Genomic DNA, 19,700 nt, shown 5'->3' on the forward strand with positions numbered 1-19,700 from the left:
AAGATGACCGTTTCTTCAGCTCTGAAGGACAGTCTGAAACCATTCATGCTGGCTTCAGATGATCTTTTACAGGACTAAAAAAGAAATTCAGCCTTATAACTCCTCAAACAAAATTCAAGTTCACCTTTCTCTAGGCTCATCTCTCTGAAATGTGATGGTGACTTCTCTGCCAACCTTCCCTTGCTGGAGGAAGCGGACCCTCCGCACAGGGGGGTCCTCAGAGGCAAAAGACCTATGTCCTTGCAATATATGATGAATGATAATAGAAGGAATAGGTGGGTCGGTGGATCAGGTAATGTACCAGCCCTCAGAAGAAGTGAATTCAGCCTTTGTTTTGCCACAGAATTCATGAGCTTGGCAAGTCATTTGGATCCAGCTCTGCAAAAGTCTCCTAATGTAGTTCAGTAGGTATCACACTAACCTGCAAGATCTGATCCAAGGTATATGCAAATATAGTTCCATGAACAACTTTAATATTACTCCTTAGCTGTACCTGTGACACAACTGATACCTTCTGCCACATCCTGTATTCTTGCAAGGTTCTTTGCTTGGGCTGGAGATCTTTGCACTTGCGTAGCTCTGCTGCTGATCTGGTGAGTTGAATCGAATCCCACCACTGCCCTGTGTATAAAAGGAGATTATCTGACACTGTACACAATGTATGAAACATTTCTCCAGTTCTTCATACGTACCATAATCTGAAGGAAATGATTAAGGATTTTTTTTTCCTAATGTCAGCATTGAATTAGATAGGAAAGATATCAAGACCCATAGGAGATGACAACAGTCAATTATATAGATGTCCTTATAGCTTTAGGACATTCCTAGATGCTAAAATTCATTCTCACAAGCATAGAGCTAAAAGCTAAGAAAGGACAAGGGAGGATGAAATATCTGTTCCAGGCTTTGATGACGGTTAGTCTAGATCTACATCAAAAGCTCTATTTAACTGCAGTGATTGTTTTCATTCTGAGAAAGAACTCTCTTGAGTTTTTCTTGAGCAATTTCCAAAAGTTTCTTTTAGTGAAATTCTAGTATTATTTTTCTAGATGATAGATTAAAAACAAAAAGAGCCCAATCTATTAAAGTCAATGTGTTTGACACTTTGCAGCAGAAGCAGTAATGCTAAATGGTAACATCTTGCAGTTTCCTTCTGATACCAGTGGTGTCTCTGGGGCAGGATTTTATTAGTGACAGCTCTCACTGAATTCAGTTAAAGCCAAAGTTTCATCTCCAAAGTAACTGTTATTCAGTTCAGAAATAAAATGATCAGGCGCAGGATTTCATTTAAAGCTTTGACCATCAACATCAAGGAATCAAAACAATGCTGTTTCAAGTTCCTGTTTCGCCAGTGTAAAAAATATTTCTGGGTTTGGACACTCGCCCTTGCACAGTGTCGTCTGGGGGGGCTAAATTACAGGGAGAAGCTGCAGGGCTTTCTCTGCTCATTGTTGTGAGCTTCTGTCTCTGGTCTGAGCTTGGAACAATTGGGTCCTAATTCTGATTGAGGACGGAGGATGCTACTGCAGTGCAAAACACCCTGCCAAGCTGCTTCACTGCTACATTCAATGGCAGTATTATAAGGCTGTATTACAAGCAAAGTCTGCAAATCAAAGGTTACGTGATGGGCAACCTTTGCTACATACAGCGGGTCAGATAGCTTTCGCATTTAAGAAAAGACTACACGCTTTTTTGCTATTGAGGAGCATAAGCACTTTTGCCTTCCTTCCGCCACAAATGGAGATTATTCAATGGTTGGATTTAATGAATTCAAAATCCTTAGAAAATCACTAGAGCCAGACATCAATGTAAAATACTCCACCAGCTTTCAGTAGTGGAATATAATATTAGCTCTCCCACAATCTACTTCATGCATTTCAAAAGAATGGAGAACATTTTTAAACTAAAGAAGATAGCTTGGGCAGAAAATGATTGTCTGCCTTGGATGCTTCTCTGTAACCCTTTAGGAGCCTGAGTTATTTCTCACAGGGCAGTAGAAACAGAAACAGACATTTTCTTTGCAAAAGGCAGGGGGAGGAAGAGGAGCAAGAGATTTTACTAATAAATTCCGTTAATGTACTGTTACCTTGCACAATCAATAGGACTGCGCGGAAGGGTTGCCGCAGGGCCGTGGCTCCCAGCCCATGGAAAACCCTGCGGTTGCGTGTCTCCTTTCTGCTGGCGGAGGCTGCTGAGAACCCACCAGACCAACCGCCGTTCATCCCGTCTCTTGTTGCACGTCTGGACCGGGAGCACTTGAGGAGGATATTTCTGTGCTGAGTGGGAACCCTGCCCTGGTTACAGCCCACCCAGCCCTTCCCCTGCCCCTTGCTATGGAGAGCCAGCCATAAGCAGCTCTCAGGCAATACAGTAATACAAATAAATAATATTAATTAAGGCTTGATAGGTTTAAAAAGCTATGGAAATAGCTCCTCTCCTGCTGTTTCAGTATCTCATTTTCCCACTCTGTCCAAGCCCCCAAAGCCCAGAGGTACAAACATATATTTTAAATAAGAAGTTTGTTGAACCTCATTAAACTTAAATGCTCGATCCAGTTTTTCTGAACGAGGCTTCGCTCTGCTTTTGAGTTTACCTGACTTCATTCTTCCATCCCTAATGGAGACATTCATTTAGAAGGTGATTTTGCAAAGGCACTGATAGACCTCCAAACTACAACTGCAAAGAAAAGCATAATTTACATGCTTAAACCAAGCATCTAACTGTGGAGCTCTTCCATGTTTATAGGCTTCAGTCTGAGCAATTTGCGAGGTCTGTGTGAAATGAAGACCAGCTTTTAATTTGTATTTGCTTTTTGCCTTCCCAGTTTTTATGAAAAGGACGAGCAGCTGAAAGCGTCTCTGCGGTGGTATGCTGAGCAGTGGAGGCACACAAGCACCTGCAGCCATCCACGCACTGCTCGGGAAGAGCGCTGTATTTCTCGAGGTTTGTAGCTCTTGTCCTCCCACTCCCTAATTCATATACATAAAACTGGTGTGCTGCCACGTTCCCTCCACACAAATGCATTAGCTGATCAGGAAGGCTTCCCATTCATCTGGCTTGTCACTTGGATGAGGTGGAGGCAGGACCGACTTGTCAGCTCGCAGTGATGAGAGTCAGGGGTGGAAGGCAAGATTACACGATAAAAAATGGTGTCGATATTTTTCCCCTTGGTTTTCCAAAGGAAAATATTTTCAGGTGCTGGATTCTCTCCATCCCCTTCCAAACAGGAGAAAACCAGCAACCCAAACACTTGCCTACAACCTCCTTGCGTAACTAATTGCAGAGTGAGGCTGCAGGAGGAAACCATGGCCAACCCCCCGCGTTCGCTCTGCCGGAGCTCCCCAACCTGTGGGCCCTCTCCTTGGGGCTGCCACACTTTTTCCCCGCTGCGTTTGGCACCATCCCCGGGGTGATTTCCAGGGCAGCCTGTGCAGCAGCAGCAGGTGTGCCTGACCCACCCCCGAGGTAGCCGTGAGGGTGCAGAGCTCTGCACCCGTCGGGTGGGCCACACCTTCCTGATCTCCAGCCAAATTCTGGCCGGGCTCTGGCGCGTTGCGGGGTCGGGAGCGGGACCCGCACACGCTCACACCTTCACCCCCCGTGAAGCTGCCACTTCAGACGTGGCATCGCGCTCCTGTCGCCGGCGGAGCCCCCCGAGAGCCAGCGAACGAAGCGATGCTGGAGCCCCGCTTCGGGGCCGGGGCCGCGGGCCGGGCTCTCCCGGGCGGGGCAGCAGCCCCTCGGGGGCCGGGCGGCTCTGCCCGGGGGTCCGCCGCCGGGCGGCCCCTCCCTGCCTCCTGCCCTGCCTGCCTCCCTGCCTCCTTCTTCCCTCCCTGCCTGCCTCCCTGCCTCCTGCCTTCCCTGCCTCCTGCCTTCCCTGCCTCCTGCCCTCCCTGCCTGTCTCCCTGCCTCCCTGCCTGCCGCCCTGCCTCCTGCCCTCCCTGCCTCCTGCCCTCCCTGCCTGCCTCCCTGCCTGCCTCCTCCTTGCCTCCCTGCCTGCCTCCTCCTTGCCTCCCTCCCTGCCTCCCGCGGCCGGCGCCGCAGCCCGGCCCCGCGGCGGCGGCGGGCGGCTCCCCCCGCCCCCCGCCGCGCCCCCGCCGCCGCCTCCGCCCCCCGCCCCGTGACTCGGCTGCCTCCCGCGGGCGGCGGCGGCGGCGGCTGCCGGGCGGTGTCGTGCGGCCCCCCGCGCCCGTGCGGGGACTATGAAGCACCATGGTGTGGTGTGACCGTGGCGTCCAGATGCTGCTGACCACGGTGGGCGCCTTCGCCGCCTTCAGCCTCATGGCCATCGCCATCGGCACCGACTACTGGCTCTACTCCAGCGCCCACATCTGCAACGGCACCAACATCACGGCGGACGAGGCGCAGGGGCCGCCGCGGCGGGCGCGGGGCGATCTCACGCACTCGGGGCTCTGGAGGATCTGCTGCCTCGAAGGTACCGGGGGCCGCGCCGCGCCGGGCGGGGGGAAGCAACTTCCCGGGGGGACCGGCTGCGCGCCCGGAGGCGCCGGGCTGAGCCCAGCCGGAGCCGGAGCCGGAGCCGCGCCGCTGCCTCGGACACGGCCGAGGAGGAGGATGGCGTTACCGTGGCAACCGGCATCTCCGAGATTGCCATGGGAACCGGGCGGCGGGATGCGGAGCTCTGCCCGGGGGAGCTCTGCCCAGGGGGGCCACCTCGCTCCGCGGCCCCCCCCGAGGCTGGGGGCCCCGGGGCTTCAGGGCTTTGGGGGGCTCCTGGCGGGTTCGGGGCTTTGTGGGGCGCATCCGAGCCCTCCAGGCTGGGGCCTGGGGACCCCCGGGGCTGTGGCCGCAGGGGCTTTGGGGCTCAGCCTCAGCGCTCGGGCAGGACAGCAGCAACCCAAGTTCCTCCCCATCTACCCTCACACAGACACCGGGAGCCTGGTTGAAGATGTTGTTGCTACTGTGCAAGTGCTTCACTGTGGACTCGGGGTTACTTAATACAGCTCAAGGGTCAGGCTGAATAATATTAACAAATAAAAAGCTACGTGTTTGAGTGGCTGGGATGGGTAGCAGGACACCCCCTTTCCCGCAGAGGCCAAACATGTGGCTCCCTCTCTGAAAATGGAGTTGTAGAGAAGGCGCGGCGGGTAACTACCAGGACAAAGAAACACATGGGTGTTTAGAGGATTTGGCATAGCAGATCGGAAAGCCCAGATGGGAAACAACATCTGTCAGCCGAGCGCGTGGAGCTCTGACCGTGGGAAATCAGCACATCCCCAGGAGAGGGACACACGCTGCGGGCAGGCGCTGGCAGCGGGGGCCAGGGCCGCGGTGGCTCTGAACCCCCTCACCTGCCGGGTCCATTCCCACCGCGCGAACAGCCAACAGAGCCTCAGTGATGCTGGATAAAAGGGAGAGCGTAGAGGAACACTGTTGACTTTTGCTGAGCTGCTCTGTGGCTCGTGGGGGTGGGGGTACGCCGGGGTCTTTCTCCCCACAGTAATGCGCTTGGGATATCGGCTGCAGTGCACCTGATTCCATCAGCACAGCTTAACACACGTGAACTTTACAAACCTGGTTTCCTGGTTTATTCTAACTGACAGACAGCTCAGCCCAGACGAGCCCAGCTATAGTTCAGAGTCTAGCAGCTGTATTCGGAGGGTTTTTTCTCCCCAGAAAAGGCGGTGGCATGGTAGAAGCACCTCATCCTCACGTCTGTTCTCATCTTCTCCTTTTGCTAACAATTCAAGGCTGCAGTGTAAAATCATTTTTCTCTTAAAGTATCAGATTTGCTACCTAGTCATAGTATACGCACAAAGAATAGCTGTAGGACAAGAAAATATTTTTAGACAATAAAGAGAGAAAGAATTACTGAAATGTGAAGGTTTACGGGTAGTAATAATAATGCTTGGCTTTATAACTCCTAAAGGAAATCTAACTCTCGGTATGGGCTTTTATGACACCTGGAAAATGAGGGCTTGCATCTGAGAGCTCCTGAGTTTGCCTGAGAGATGCTGAGCATCCTCCACTTGAACCGAATCTTGTGATCTTTGCTGAGCTTTTTCTAGTGTCTTCAGTCTCCGTTTTCTGTGGAAAATAAGTTTGTTTGCATCTTGCGGGAGTTGCTAGCATGCTCTGCTAGACTGGGCCTGCCGTCTCCGGGAGAAATCCCTGAGTTTCCCGAAGTCAGGATTTCTGCATGGTCTTCCAGGAATCTCATTCTTAGAAATGAAGTGCAGCTTTGACTGAAACTGGTGGAATTTTTCCCTTGATTTAAACTCAGCTTAAGTAAGAACTTTGCTAAAAAAAAGAAGTCAGTGAAGTCGTGAGAGATGGGCAGCGTTGCAGACAGTGCCCAGGAATGCTGGCTGAGCGCCGGTCTCATTGCATCACTGGGGCAGCGCCTGTGCCTTCCTGAGCACATTTTATTTGCAAGGGTGTTTGCTGAAAAATTGCACCCAGCAGTTGTGTACAAGTGAACCTTGAATCCTCATCAATTCAGGGGACAAAAAAAGCATTTCATGTGACCCATCTACCCAAACGGCAATTGAGCTTTTCTGCTCAAAATTCAAACGCTCATAATCAAATTACAAAGTTACAAAATTTAAAGTTGTCAAATATGTGCTAAGAATGGACAGTTTGAGAAAACTGTCATCTGTTCACAGATAGGAGGAACAGAGACTACATTCTCTCCTACATTTTCCGTATGTTCTGTCTTTGTAAGATAAAATCTATAGATACATTAAATTATTCATGTTTTAAACCATATCGTGGGACTTTGATTTCGACATGGAAAGGTTCCTTTGTTTCATAAAATAATAAAACCATTTCTAGAAGCTGATTTAAAACAACACCCCTTGATTGTTTCAGAGCATCACTCATTTGGTGTGGATGGGTCTTTTAGTAAAATCAACATAATAGTTGCAACTCTGAGGAGATACCCAGCAAGAAAATAATTTCAGTTATAGATTTTTATATGTGATTAAATGGTCTGGCTTCAAACCTATTTTTAAACCTCTTTTTGTGTTTTGGAGTAATAATTATAAAAACCTACTTAATATACTTTAATGGTCTTAAGCACCATTTCACTCATCTCAAAAAGACAAATCTAAGACGCAGATGTGCAAAAGCTGAAAATTCCTTGAACAGCCTCTCAGATTGCTTTTGACATGAATAAAGCATTTTGCGGAGTAAATTTTGGGTCAACTGAAATTTCCATTAAAATGTTTCTCAACTGCTGGATTTTGAGCAGTCACCTGTTCAGTATCCCAAATTCCAAGATTTCAGACAAAATTGCTGAAACAGAATGGAAACGAATAACCTTCTAACCCAATGATTAGGTGTTCCTCAATGTTTTCCTGTTTTTCTTCTTCAGGACAACATTTTACAACAAATTAACATCGTAATGATAACTGGAGTGATGCAGTTTAGGGATCCAGCATATTATCTTTGTTTGGAGCTGCAGTTGTCTTGGGGATGAAATCATGTTTCAGTACTAGTAGTCAATACTACTATGGAGCTTAGTCACTCAAGTAGCGTTAATGATACATCAATCAAACTCTTGCCTGTATAATCCCAATTTCGTTCTTTTAGCGTGTTTGTCAAAGGTGGAGGTAGGAGGCTCATTGAGTGGATTTTAAACAATAGCAGTATTTCTGCATGGATTTTTAAAACTTCTATCCAAGGTAATTGCCGTAGGTAGGAAACTGTTTAAAATAGTTCTTGGTATGAATGTGTGCATAGCAGAAGTGGATGTTATTTGACTGAGCCTCTGCAGTACAATGGCCCACAGGCTCCCTGGCAAAGCTGGTTTTTGGTTTTCCAGGGCCATGGCATCTACAATAACTGCAGTTTTGACAGCTAAAGTTAAGGTATCACTGGAGTAAGAAGTTTCTGATGAAGCCCCCATGCAGCCATTCTGGCCACACCTGAAATCTGCACCCCAACCCACAAATTAATAAGAAGAGCAAATCAGCCCCATTTCAAGGGACTGTTGTTATGTCCCATGTCCACACTCGAGCTACAGTAGCTGTCACAAGCTGTGGGTCTCTGTCAAGATGGTGAAGACCAGAGTCTTGCAAACACAGCAAATAATCCTTTCGTGGTCAAGCTAATCTGAGAAAGAGAGATTAAACCACCGTAATTTTCCAGCAGCCCCTGTTCCTATGGTAAATGTGCAGCACAACTATGTAAGCCTTGCACAGTCTTAGTCACAAGGAGGATCTGCTATTAAAATATTTGCCTAGAAGAAAAAAAAAGATATTTTAAAAACACCACTTTATCCACTGAAACTGCTTATCTTGGTGAACAATCATGCTGAAGTTAATAGGACGGCTCACAATAGAGAGCTCTACAGGCCCTGTGACATCAAGATACGAAATCAAGTAATGTACTTGTAATTTAAATTTATTCAAAGAGTATTTTATTAAACACTTCAGCATATGAATGTTTTTGAACCCATTGTGTCTACTGCTTTCAGTATTCCCTGTTTGCCATTTACTTTTCAAGTGATGCAATTGGTTATTTAATTCAGGTGGAACCATGTGTCCTTCCTGACTGGGTGGCTGGAACATTTCTAATCGGGAGGAAGGATCGAGTAAATCATTTATGACTCAAAAACTTGCACAAATGCACATTTGCACAATTATTTGCAAGTCTTCCGGCTTGGATGAGTGCACACAAACATGGGAACTGCAGCACGCCTATGCGCTGCTTCCATGGATACTCTTGAAAACAAAATTAAAATGCTTGTACAAGTGTTTGAGGCAAGCAAATAAAGGAAGGCTGCCATCCATCAATACTGCAAATTCATGGCTCATCCAAAAAGAATGAATATTCTTTAGTATTCTCAAAGCAATGCTATGAAGTCCTAGCACACCACTATTTGTAATAAACTAAATACAATGCACACTTTATATTCAAATGCTATTGCCAAAGTTTTATTTGTCAAAGAGCAAATGTTACATCACTTTAATGTCCAACGTGACCTGCCTTGGAGGTTATATCCACAGGCACGTTAAGAGATGGTTGGTCTTCTCAGTTTTTACAGGCATGTGAGCCTATATCCACACTATGAAAGAAGGTAGCTGCAAATGGAGAATACACAAATGGGTGTCTCTGCTATGAAAAACTCACTCTGTGCATGCTATTTCTTGGACAATATATACGTATTTTGTACATGCCTTATAGGTCCTGAAGAGTGAACTTTCATCCACACATCTTTCAAAACGAATGTAAACACATTAGAGGAGGACTTTTCTGAGATTCAGCCCATGTTTTCTTTCTTTCTTTCCATACATCCTGCTCATACCATCTCTGTTTCCTTGGTAAAACACGTGCTGTTGAGAAAGTGCCTGTGCTGCACTCATTGTGTTTAAAAGCAATTCTCAGAGCTCCAACGTCATCTTTGCAACAGTGTTTGAAGCAGTGCAGTTTTGTCAGCAATTGATGGAGTGATTTTTGACAGCCTTTTTAGGTTAATTTTTTTCAAGAGCATTCCATTTGCTAGAGAGAGTTTTTGAATTTGGAGCAATTTTTACAGATGCAGAGTTCAATCTCTTCGTAATATTGTCCATAGTTTAACGTATTTTAAAATACTGAGAAATTTTGTGCTGGAGGAACTGTCAGCAGAAGATGGGTTAAGGCATTATGTATTCTCTTCTCAAATAAAAAAAGCAGGGGTCTCCTAAGTACACCTCTCTGAACATTTGTAACAGAAGTTCTCAAATGACCGTATTGATGTAACAGAACAGCCATTCTTCCTGAGACACTCTGTGAAACAGGGATCTGAAGCTAATTGACTGAATATATGTCACTTTAATGAATTAATTTGCGTTCTTGAACTCGATCTACTATATAGCCAGTAGGGAGCTATCAGGCTACACGAGGGTTTTGGTTTTTTCTCCATGGCTCTCAGCATGTCAGATATCCCAATGCAAAGCTTAGAACCCAAAGACTTTCTGTGCATTAGAGAGACTCCCCGAAGGCTGTAAACCAATGAAAGCACATTTGTAATCCAGCTGTACAGCTTCTTCATCTGTACAAGATGTAATGTGGATAATATTAATCTTACCTAGGTTTCAGAATTGTTATGTGAAAAGAGTCAAGGATGCATTGGTTTATATAAATAGGAAACCTGTGGCTGTGTTGTGCTATAGTTGCTTTTTTATTCTGCATATAATTATACTGCATATTGTAGGTGGTTGACAGATGGCATTTGTGGTAGTATCTGTCAGAGCCATAGTAAGTCATTTTGGGGTTCTCAGGGACCTTTGCAGTGTAATCTTTGGGCTTCTTCCAGCTGCCATTACTTTTAACTGACCTTCTGCCATGGGCTTTTATTACTGTTTTTAGATACTGGCAGGAGCTCGTAGCCGTTGCACCTCATCAGGGCTTGCCCTGCCTTCTGGCAGCTCTACTAACCCTCGCCAGTGTGAACTGGTAAAACAGGCAAATATAACAATGTATTTGTTTGTTCCTGTAAAATTTCAACACAGTAATTATTTTACCGGTGGATCCTGTCCCATTCGCTGGGTCACTCCGCGTTACTTCTGCCCAGATCGTGCTGTCCAAGCTGTAGTTTTGGTCGGAGTCTTGCCTGGTGCAAACCACATGAACCTCCTTAAGAAGCTGGGCGAGAAGGAGTGTGTATCTGATATCTCCGTTCTGTAGCCTTGCGTATCTTTACAGAAACAGAATTAAAAAAGAGAAAAAAATATTAGGAGGAGTGGCTAGTGCTTTCATCTCATTTTTAATTCTTTTGAGGCAGTGGGAGTACTTAGGTACTGAGTGTAACTCGAAGTCTGTTATTAATACCTCTCAGCACCCAGATATTTAGCTGGTGTCTGTGTGGTTTGTGTGTCAAAGAGCTGAGCAGTAATTTCTGCATCCCCAAACTGGAAATGGAGAGGGAGGAGGAGGAGGAGGATGGGCTTCTCGGTCTGGGCTTTGCTAGGTTTCCTGCCTGATTTGGGGCCAGTTACTTTATCTTTCTGCCCCTGACTAGGAGGGGTAACTGTGCTTCCTTCCCACCCACTTTCCTCTCGTACTAATAATAAAAGGGAAAAGAAGATGTGGAGAAACTGGGACATGGCAATAGGGCTGCCCAGCTCAGAGAAAGTGTATGAGCACTGCTTCAACTGGGTGTGAAGCATTTTGCTTGCAACTTATGTTTTATACGTGGAATATTTGGTGTTTAAGCATGTCTTCCTGAGGGACAGGATTAAATCTGATTCTCCACCTACGTAAATTTAAACTGCTTTCTAGGAAGGCGGTGGAATTATGCCAATATGAAACCAATATAAGAGAAGGGATCATAGATCTGTCCCTTCAATTGGACCTTTTCCTACTGGTCGCTCTTTTCTGAGCCAAGACTCATCTCAGGAAATAAATCATACTATTGAACTGAAAAACTGGTCCTGCTTCCAAACATTACTTTGTGCTTATCTTCATTTTAGATTTCTGTTTACTGGTATTTATTATGTCGCAGACTTATGGTTCAGCATCCAAATTCTTACTAACAGATGGCAAGGCAGGATGCACAGGAGTAGTAAAATAAACAGGATAAATGCACAACTGCCCATATGTCTGAGAGGCTGATACACATTTCTGACTTACGAACAAAAGGATGTTTTCAGTAGACAGCTCCAGTGCTGTGCAGGGCTTCTCGCTATTTTCTGCCTTGCCCTGAAGTCTCTCACTTCTTCAGCATATTTTGATCAGTTAAATTACAATATATTTTGTCCTCTCTCTTCTATTCACAGATAGTTGTTTCCTTTAGTTATTTGTCTCCACTCCCAAGGTACATCAGTTCATTTTATCTTCAAAATTTTAGAGTGGAAGGTGGCTCTTTCCTGGGCTTCGGCTCGTATTTTTTCTTTCAGAGTGGTTGTTTTGGCTATTTTGAGGGGCACACAGAGGTGCTGGCGACCACAGCGATGTTTGAGATGGTGACTTTCTCTCTATTGGGATTTATTATAATATTAATGATATGTGGCCTCTCTAATCTCTCAAAATAGCAAGCCCCAGGGCAAGCTGCCTGCAGGATGGATGGCCCAGCCTAGACAGACTTTAGCTAGATTTCCCTTCAAATCTGGGGGCATTTTTGCCAGTTGTTGCATGCTGTGGGTCAATGCAGTGAAAGCGTTGAAGCAGCTCTTGATTTAGCCTGGCAGATAGTCCAGCCCCCCTTTCTCCTCCTTCTTTTGGCATCCTGTTGTCTGAACATCTTTGTTCTCATTCTCTTTTTGCCTCTCCTTGCTGAACTGTTATAACTTTCCTTCTGCTAAAAAGGTACCTTCTAAATTAGCTTTTCAATGACAGTGCAGGAGTCTTTCTTTTGAAAACTGGTAGCTACTGCCCCAGGTAGAAATTTAGGATTTTTAATTTCTCTTCTTAACTCTTGAGCATCTCTGTGCCCTCCTGCCAAGGAAAAATGTATAATCATATACTTGTCAAAAGGTACGAGGTTTGGGTTCTCTTTTCTCTACCTGTTTTCGTTTGTTTCCCATGTGTTTATCCAGGCTCCTGCTTACTGTACAAATAGCACTGTAAGTTCTTCTTCAATAGAATTGAGTCATTCTTTGTCAAATGTTGTATGTGAGGGAATGCTAGATTATAAACATGCAGTCCCGATACAGAGAGACAGATGAAGGGAGAGTGCATTATGGAATTACAGTATTTCCTGTGCAGATTACCAGACCCTGATACAAATTAACCTCTTTTATTGTTCTTTTTCAAGCATTCCGCCTTTTAATTGCTGTTTTGGAATTGTGCCACTTAGTTATGCCCTTTGAATGCTTCTCACTTAGCCAGTCCCGTTAGCTTGATAATGCCAAATATTTCAAAGATATTCAGAAGCGACAAGCATCTCCTGTTCAAGTGGGAGAGGTACCCTGTTCAGTGAGGAATTACCACCCTCCTTCAGCTGCCAGGTTTTTTTTCAGATTTAGTTAATAACCATTTTGAAGTCACTGCCAATTCTCTACTGAAGGATTCAGATCAGTTTTCTCCCATTTATATATTTTAAATAATGCAGTTTTGTGTAGAATATGGATGACTGAATATTTTTCTCCTGTCCAAATATATAGCACTCAATAATGTTAGGATTGTTATTGTGTCTTACTTGCATCTCAGAGGCAGTTTATCTATTGTTGCTGCTAGGCATTAAAAAGGAACCATGACATGTCGCAATTATGACTTGGAATAGGATCTTGCCAGAGGTACATTGCCTAAATATTATCAAATCTAAAATACAATTTATTGCACATACCTATCTTAGAGCTGTGCATACCTATCTCATGGCTCACTGAATATCAGTGATGGCTGTTAGCAAGCCACTGGATGATTTTGTTGTAAGAATTTCCATGCTGTTGTTTTTTTTTTAAAGCTCAGCCCCCAGCATCCAGCTGCCCACAAGCGAATGAAATAGCAAACTCTTAAGGCTGGAAGACCACGTGGCTATTTAGACTGAGTTTTCAAAGGTAGCCAGATGTGAAAGTTAGTAATATTCCTCTGTATATGACTCATTAATAGCAATAGTGGGCTTTAATCATCTTAGTCCAGTGGAGCTTCTAGACTCAGGTAAACCATAGCAATGCTCCTTTACATACTTGCATACATTTTAGTGCAAAATTGGATGAAGTTGGTTTCTTTGTGTGTTGGTTGCTTTTTAGCAAACTGATAAAACAGCAAGTTGCATGGTGTCCCATCACATTTTTGTCCACGTGGATCATGAACAAGGTCGAAGCCCTCACATTCACTGAACAGAGCTGTTACTTGAGCCAGTGGACTAAATAGCCCAAAATACATTGTTATTCTCCAGATATGCCTCTGCTGATGGTGGGTAGGTTATTTGTTGGCAATTGTGAACTGCCAAAGCTTCAGGACCTTGGTTTCTAGTGCAGGGTGCAGAGGGAGAGCCCCAGACTCTTCATATATTTCCTCCCAAATTTAACCTCCCCCGGTCCCACCCTGCCACCTGACATACACCCGGCTGACAGCGGTTTATTCTGTACAATTAGAGCTCGGCAACATTAATGATTCCAATTGGGTTTTATTAGGGGAACTGTTGGAAAACATCAGTATCAAGCAGAGCTATCCTAGACATGATAAAATATCGATTAATAAATCAGGGAGCTAAGTAACAGTTTGGAAATGGCTTCTTAAAACTAAAGTTTCTAATCCCAATCAGTTGGGTGCTTATTCTCATCCTCCTGCCAGCAGGCAGCAGAGCATCAGTTATTTGCCATTACAGCAGTTTTGGGTTCACCAGCGTGCTCTTTGCAGACAGACCAACCTCTTCCAGACGGACCGGTAGGACGCAGACAGCCCCGATCCAAAAGCCCCTCTACATTTATGCACGTGCTGAACCCAAGCCAACAAACCTGGCAAAGGCTGAGTTTCTTGGCTCAGGCTTTGTGCTGCTTGGATCTGCCCCCCCTGCATTTGGATCAGAGCTGGTCCACGTCCCCCCAGCTCTGCCCGCTGCGAAAACACATTTTTGTCTGTCGACAAAAGATCCTCCGAGATGATGAGTAATCTTCTCAAAGAATGTGGCTTATGAACTCTAACCATATTTCCAGTAAAGGTTTATGTCTTTGAAGCTTACGTTGCATCGAGAGTCAACAGGATTTTGGTTTTTTAAGTCACTTAGGTGTTTCCAAAAATATTTATCCAAGACTATGCCGCTATCTGCTAATCATGAGATTAAACATCCTGTGGTTCTCCTCAGTAGACTGAAGGTTTGCTTCAGAGGTTGGTAAATGTTTCTCCTTTGCTTTGCACATTTTGCTATACTCTTGTCTTTGTCTTTAGTGCTGGCAAATGCAGATGGTTTTGGAGATGCTTTGGGATCCTTAAAGATGCAAGACCTGAAATAAAGCGCGTAGTATTTAGGAATGATGCTAGGGCTGTATTCACAGTGTCACGTCTAATTATAGCCATTTGAGCAATTCATTTGCAATGTCCCGCTACGGTAGTGCTTATTAAAATAGAATCCTCTTTATAGTTTGGTAGCAGATTAAGAGGGGAAAAAATAGCTATCCCATTCCATCCGATGTCTTTGAAAGAGGTTTACTCTCATAACTTGCTTTCTAGGGATATTCCCCTTGTTTTCACTTGTAATCCTGGTCTGATTTTTAATGACTGACTTTGTGTCTCTCGGTAGCCAATTCCCAGTCACCTTTTCCTAATTTTATTTTAATTTATGTATATAAATGGCAGCGTTCTAGCTGGAGACAGTCTTTGGACACAGCAGCAAAACCCCATAGAGAAGGAAAAACAGGCCAGAAATTTTCCACCTGAATTCTAAGACTTACGCAGGGCTTCGGCCGCACAAAGAGCCAACACGCTTGACTTTGCAGCATCAGAGGAGCGCTCAGACACAGAAGCTGGATGAAGGGCAAGTGGTTCAGGATCAGGGCCAGACCTGGTCTGCCAGGACCTCGCCGTTGGCATCTCCAGGCGACAGCGCTGAATGCAGCTACTCCCACAGGTTATCCCTTTTTCTGGCATGCCTGCTCTGCCCCGGGAGGGCTGAGCAAGTGGTTGCAGCTGGCCAGAATATGGGTACGCAGTTCCTAATGCTGATTTTATAGCATTAATGTGCACCTGTTTTGGTGGCCAACTGGCACCATGTTCAGCCTAAAACGTGTGTGTAAGCCTGGTATTAAAAGAGGCATAAGAATTAGCGTGTATCAAACATGTCATTAGACACGTGCCTGGTAGACATAATGTAGGATAATGAATATGATCACAAGAATAAATTAATAACTGAAAATATTTTTTATACGTATGCACACTTAAAACAGGATAAGAACTAAGTGACACTTGTGTCACCAGTTTATAATTAAAATGCAGTGCTTGAATGAAAATGTAAGCTTCAATTAGCCAGCACGACCCTGCTTCCGGCTTTACTTCCCACTGAAAAGCAACGATAACAAGCTCACATTTATTATCAGAGTTTTTCCTGGAGCTGTGCACTGAAACATGCTCACATCTGAGCCCTTTCACTGAAGACATTTTTTCGCTTCAGCAGTTTGGCATGCCATACAAAGGCTCTCTGATTTTTAGTGATGTTCACCTCCTCTTACATAAAAATGTTTTCTGTGCATATTATTTGGTTTTAGTTAAAGTCCAGGTGCACGGGTTACTGAAGAACCAAAAGGATGGCTCATCACATAGCACAATGGGTAATTATTGCTGAGCTTCACTGTATTGCACAGACAAATCCTTTCTTGGAGCTCAGCATTGTAGCTGTGAGAGAGAGAAAATACCTACGATCTAGTCCAAAGTCCTACGAGGGTAAGAATAGATCCTCTGGTGTCTGCTTTGCCTATTTATTTTTTAACTATCTCAAGGGATAGAGCATCACAATTTTGTTTAGAGATACTATTTTGCATTTTAATTTCACCACTGGGAAGTTAATACATATGTAAATTATGAGGTCTCATGTGTTCCCATTTTCATCCCAAGAGTCTTTCTAGTTAGGCTTTTTGTAAAATGGTTCAATAATTCTCTGGGTTTGGCCTCCGTTTAAGCCAAGATTTATCTTGATTTATGCACGATCCAGGCAAAGTTCAGTGCTGCATAGCCTAAGAATTGAGCTTCTGATTTCTGCAAGACAGGGCAGGGTCTGTGGCTAGACAGCTGAGCTGCCTCTGTAGGCAGAAAGAAAACCCAGGTGCCTCAAAAGAGCAATTCTGGAAATGCGTGTGCTGGGTGGGGACCTGCCTATGTCAACTTGCAGGAAGGTTAATGCTGTGCCACATCTTGGCTCCTGCCCCTCTATGCAATTTGGGTACCTGGCTCAGCGCTCCAGCGAGGGGCCATGCCATCCACTTGAGATCCAGATCCTTGAGGTGCCTTTTGAGAGCTACTGACAGCAATGGTATCTTCACAGACACTAATCATGCCAATACCAAAAAAATAGGAACCTTTTAGTCTAGGACTTATTCAGCCTGAAGATGTCTTTCATGTCTTGAGGACATGCAGTAGGTGCTCAGTTGGGCATTATTGCACCCTTCAAATTGGTCCATGTGCAGACAAGGCTACAGAAATCAGAGTCCAAAATAAGGAGGCTAGGGAATGCCCTTCTCAACCAGTGCTTAGGACAGCTGGTGAAAGGGATACAAACCCTAACCAGCCCCAAAACGTCAACATAGAGCAGCTGAGCCTCGGAAAGTGTACTTAAGGAATATGTCCTCTCTGACAGAGATGGGACCAAATGTCCACATGGATTTCTTTTGCAATGCCCCTCCAATATTTTAAGCAATTTCTACAGGCAGAATTCTTTTAATGTAGGAGTGGATGTCAAGCAAGGATATCTCAACTCAGAATACATATATGCTCTTAGCTTTGGGTCAGGCAGTGATGTGTGGTGTGGTTAGAGCCCTCAGGGACTCTTCAAGCTGTAAAAACTACAAACCTTCTGGTTTTTCACTGGTGCTATTCACATGGGACAGAGTGACCTCTCCAGAAAGCCTTTCCAACAGCAGCAGCAATCTCTTTCAATAGTGTTTAATAACTACCCATGGAGAAAATTACACTGTATTTAAAAGGGCAGAAAAATCATCTTCAGTTTAACTCTGCTGACTTTGGTAGAATTACACCAAAAATGACTTTTGTCTGATATCCTTTCCTAGACTAATGTTCAGTAGCTGGGCTGAAAAAGCCTTTCAAAGGCAGATTAAACAAGTCCAAATGGTGAAATATTCTTTTAATTTTCCTTCACACACATTATTTTAGGTGTAGCTTGGAACGCTGCCCTTACAAGAGGCATCCCTTTAAATATTTATACAGCATCAGTATGTAGCCACCTTCATACGTTTTTAATGATATGTTCCTTTCTCAATTAACCATTAGGTAACCCTGTTCTATAGTGTTCCATATTTTGCACTGCCTTTACACTACCCTTGGATTTTTATTTATTTATTTTGCTGCGGAACAATGAAGATGTCAAGGCAAGGCCCAGGGGCACCGTGGAAATCGAATTCTTGGAGCGCCACTGCTGTTGCCATGGTGGACACGCACTCAATAGCACACTGTGCTGCTCTGCAAGCCAAGGGGATTAAAACCCCGGCTCCGCTGCTGGGCCATGTCGGTTCACCGCTGTTACAATGGCAGCTCTTCGTTTCCATAATTGTAGTTCCCAGGATCGGGGGGGAAAAATATTGAAGCAAACCCAAGCAAAGAGGTGAAGGCACTACGAAGGGGCAGGAAGCATATCTCCATTCTGAGGTTCTCCCTGGGAACCGCAGTTGTGTCTGACAGGTTTCTGGATTTTCCAGAGGCTTTTCTCTTGTGTCTTCTCATTTTGTGTTAGTTAGTAAGATGCTACGGTATGCCAAGGTGAATAGGTCAAAGCCCAGTGCTGTCAACTGAGTCAAAGATCTTTACTATTTCCTCAGCCCTGATTCAGGCTGAAAACCCACAGATGTGTAAAAGTGTTGGCACAAGCCATGGGTTTTTATAAAGGTGGGATGTTTGAGTCTTGTTTAATTATACCACATTATCGTAGCAAAATGATTTCTGCAGAAGCTGCTTATGGCTTGTTTCCATCCTGATTTCCCTCTCTCCCAAGAGGACCACAGGAGATGGCAGCGTCCAGACATCATGACTGTATAACCAAAAACTTAGCAAAGCCTCAGCAGATTGACAGAGGGCACACGCATCCCAGGTTTGGTAGGGAGATTATTCCCCTGACAAAAAAAAGATACATCAGAGCTTGTTCTAAGCCCTGTTATACTGAAAGCAAGAGCAAAATATTCCTGCATGCTGCTTCCTAAAGACAAGTTGCACCCTTTAGAGCTGAAACCCAGCCTCTCCTTCTCTTGCCTGCTGAAGGGGCCTTATCCTGTACTTGTTTTATAAGTAAGAGCTTCAGTTAAGTCAGTAAAGATTTTGTCTGAGGATAATGGGCTCAACGAAATACTGAAATGCAATTTCCCTGAGTTGCAGTGCATTGAAGAAAGAGATTGAGTCACAAGCAATCCCCTTCCAGCGACGGAGCTCGGTTTCTGCTGTACACATTGCTGAATCAGTCCGAGTAAGGATGTCACCATCTCTTATGCTGGCAGATACGATAATTCATAAAAAGCACAGGGGTATTTTCATATCTTCCCTCCTATGAACCAAATCTGGTATGATTTGGCTCCATCAGTGACTTGGTTTGCAGGGTTTTTAAATGTACTGGTAAAGGGACATTGTTTGCTCCAAACAAAAGCCGTCTGGGCTTCGCATTCCCAACATGTGTCTCAGTAAAAGAAGCCAGGCAGCAGCTGAAATACAAAGAACTGCTCTCTTCCACCAAGGGAAAGGAAAGGTATGGCCAAGCTTAAATCGTGCCCGTATTTGAGGCTCTTCTTTGAGTTGCAGAGGCAATTTTTTCTCAGTGTTTGCTGCAAATATGTTTAAATTCGCTCTGTTTTGGAGGCAAGTAGTCAATGCATCTGAAGTACATACTTGACATATGTTTCTTTTCACATGCTGTCCTCCATTCGTTTCATGTAGCAGATGCTCAGTTTATCGCTTTAAATGTATTCTTATTTACTAGACATTATTTTAGAAAATAGCTGTTTGGAACTAAACATTTCCAGCCCTTCTTTGGGTGCTGGGAGCTCCTTTCTGCAGCTGTCCTGGGTGGCTGCATGCAGATGTTGACAGGTCAATTTGCATTTGAAGAGCTGGATGCAGTGAGCTAAGCAAGGGATTTTCTTCCCTGCCTCTGAAGGCAGTCACTT

At 44.8% G+C, this 19,700-nt stretch overlaps 1 protein-coding gene across 1 annotated transcript in view; it reads left to right on the top strand.

Moving 5' to 3' along the window:
* The first annotated feature begins 4,142 nt into the window (after positions 1 to 4,142).
* CACNG4 (calcium voltage-gated channel auxiliary subunit gamma 4) overlaps positions 4,143 to 19,700 on the top strand; it is a 44,534-nt gene continuing 28,976 nt past the window's right edge. The window contains exon 1 of the mRNA XM_072881445.1: positions 4,143 to 4,435. Coding sequence (XP_072737546.1) covers positions 4,213 to 4,435 — 223 coding nt within the window. The 5' untranslated portion in view covers positions 4,143 to 4,212. The remainder of the gene's footprint in view (positions 4,436 to 19,700) is intronic.

The sequence above is a fragment of the Ciconia boyciana genome, chromosome 16 (assembly GCF_034638445.1).
Source record: "Ciconia boyciana chromosome 16, ASM3463844v1, whole genome shotgun sequence".
NCBI lineage: Eukaryota > Metazoa > Chordata > Aves > Ciconiiformes > Ciconiidae > Ciconia > Ciconia boyciana.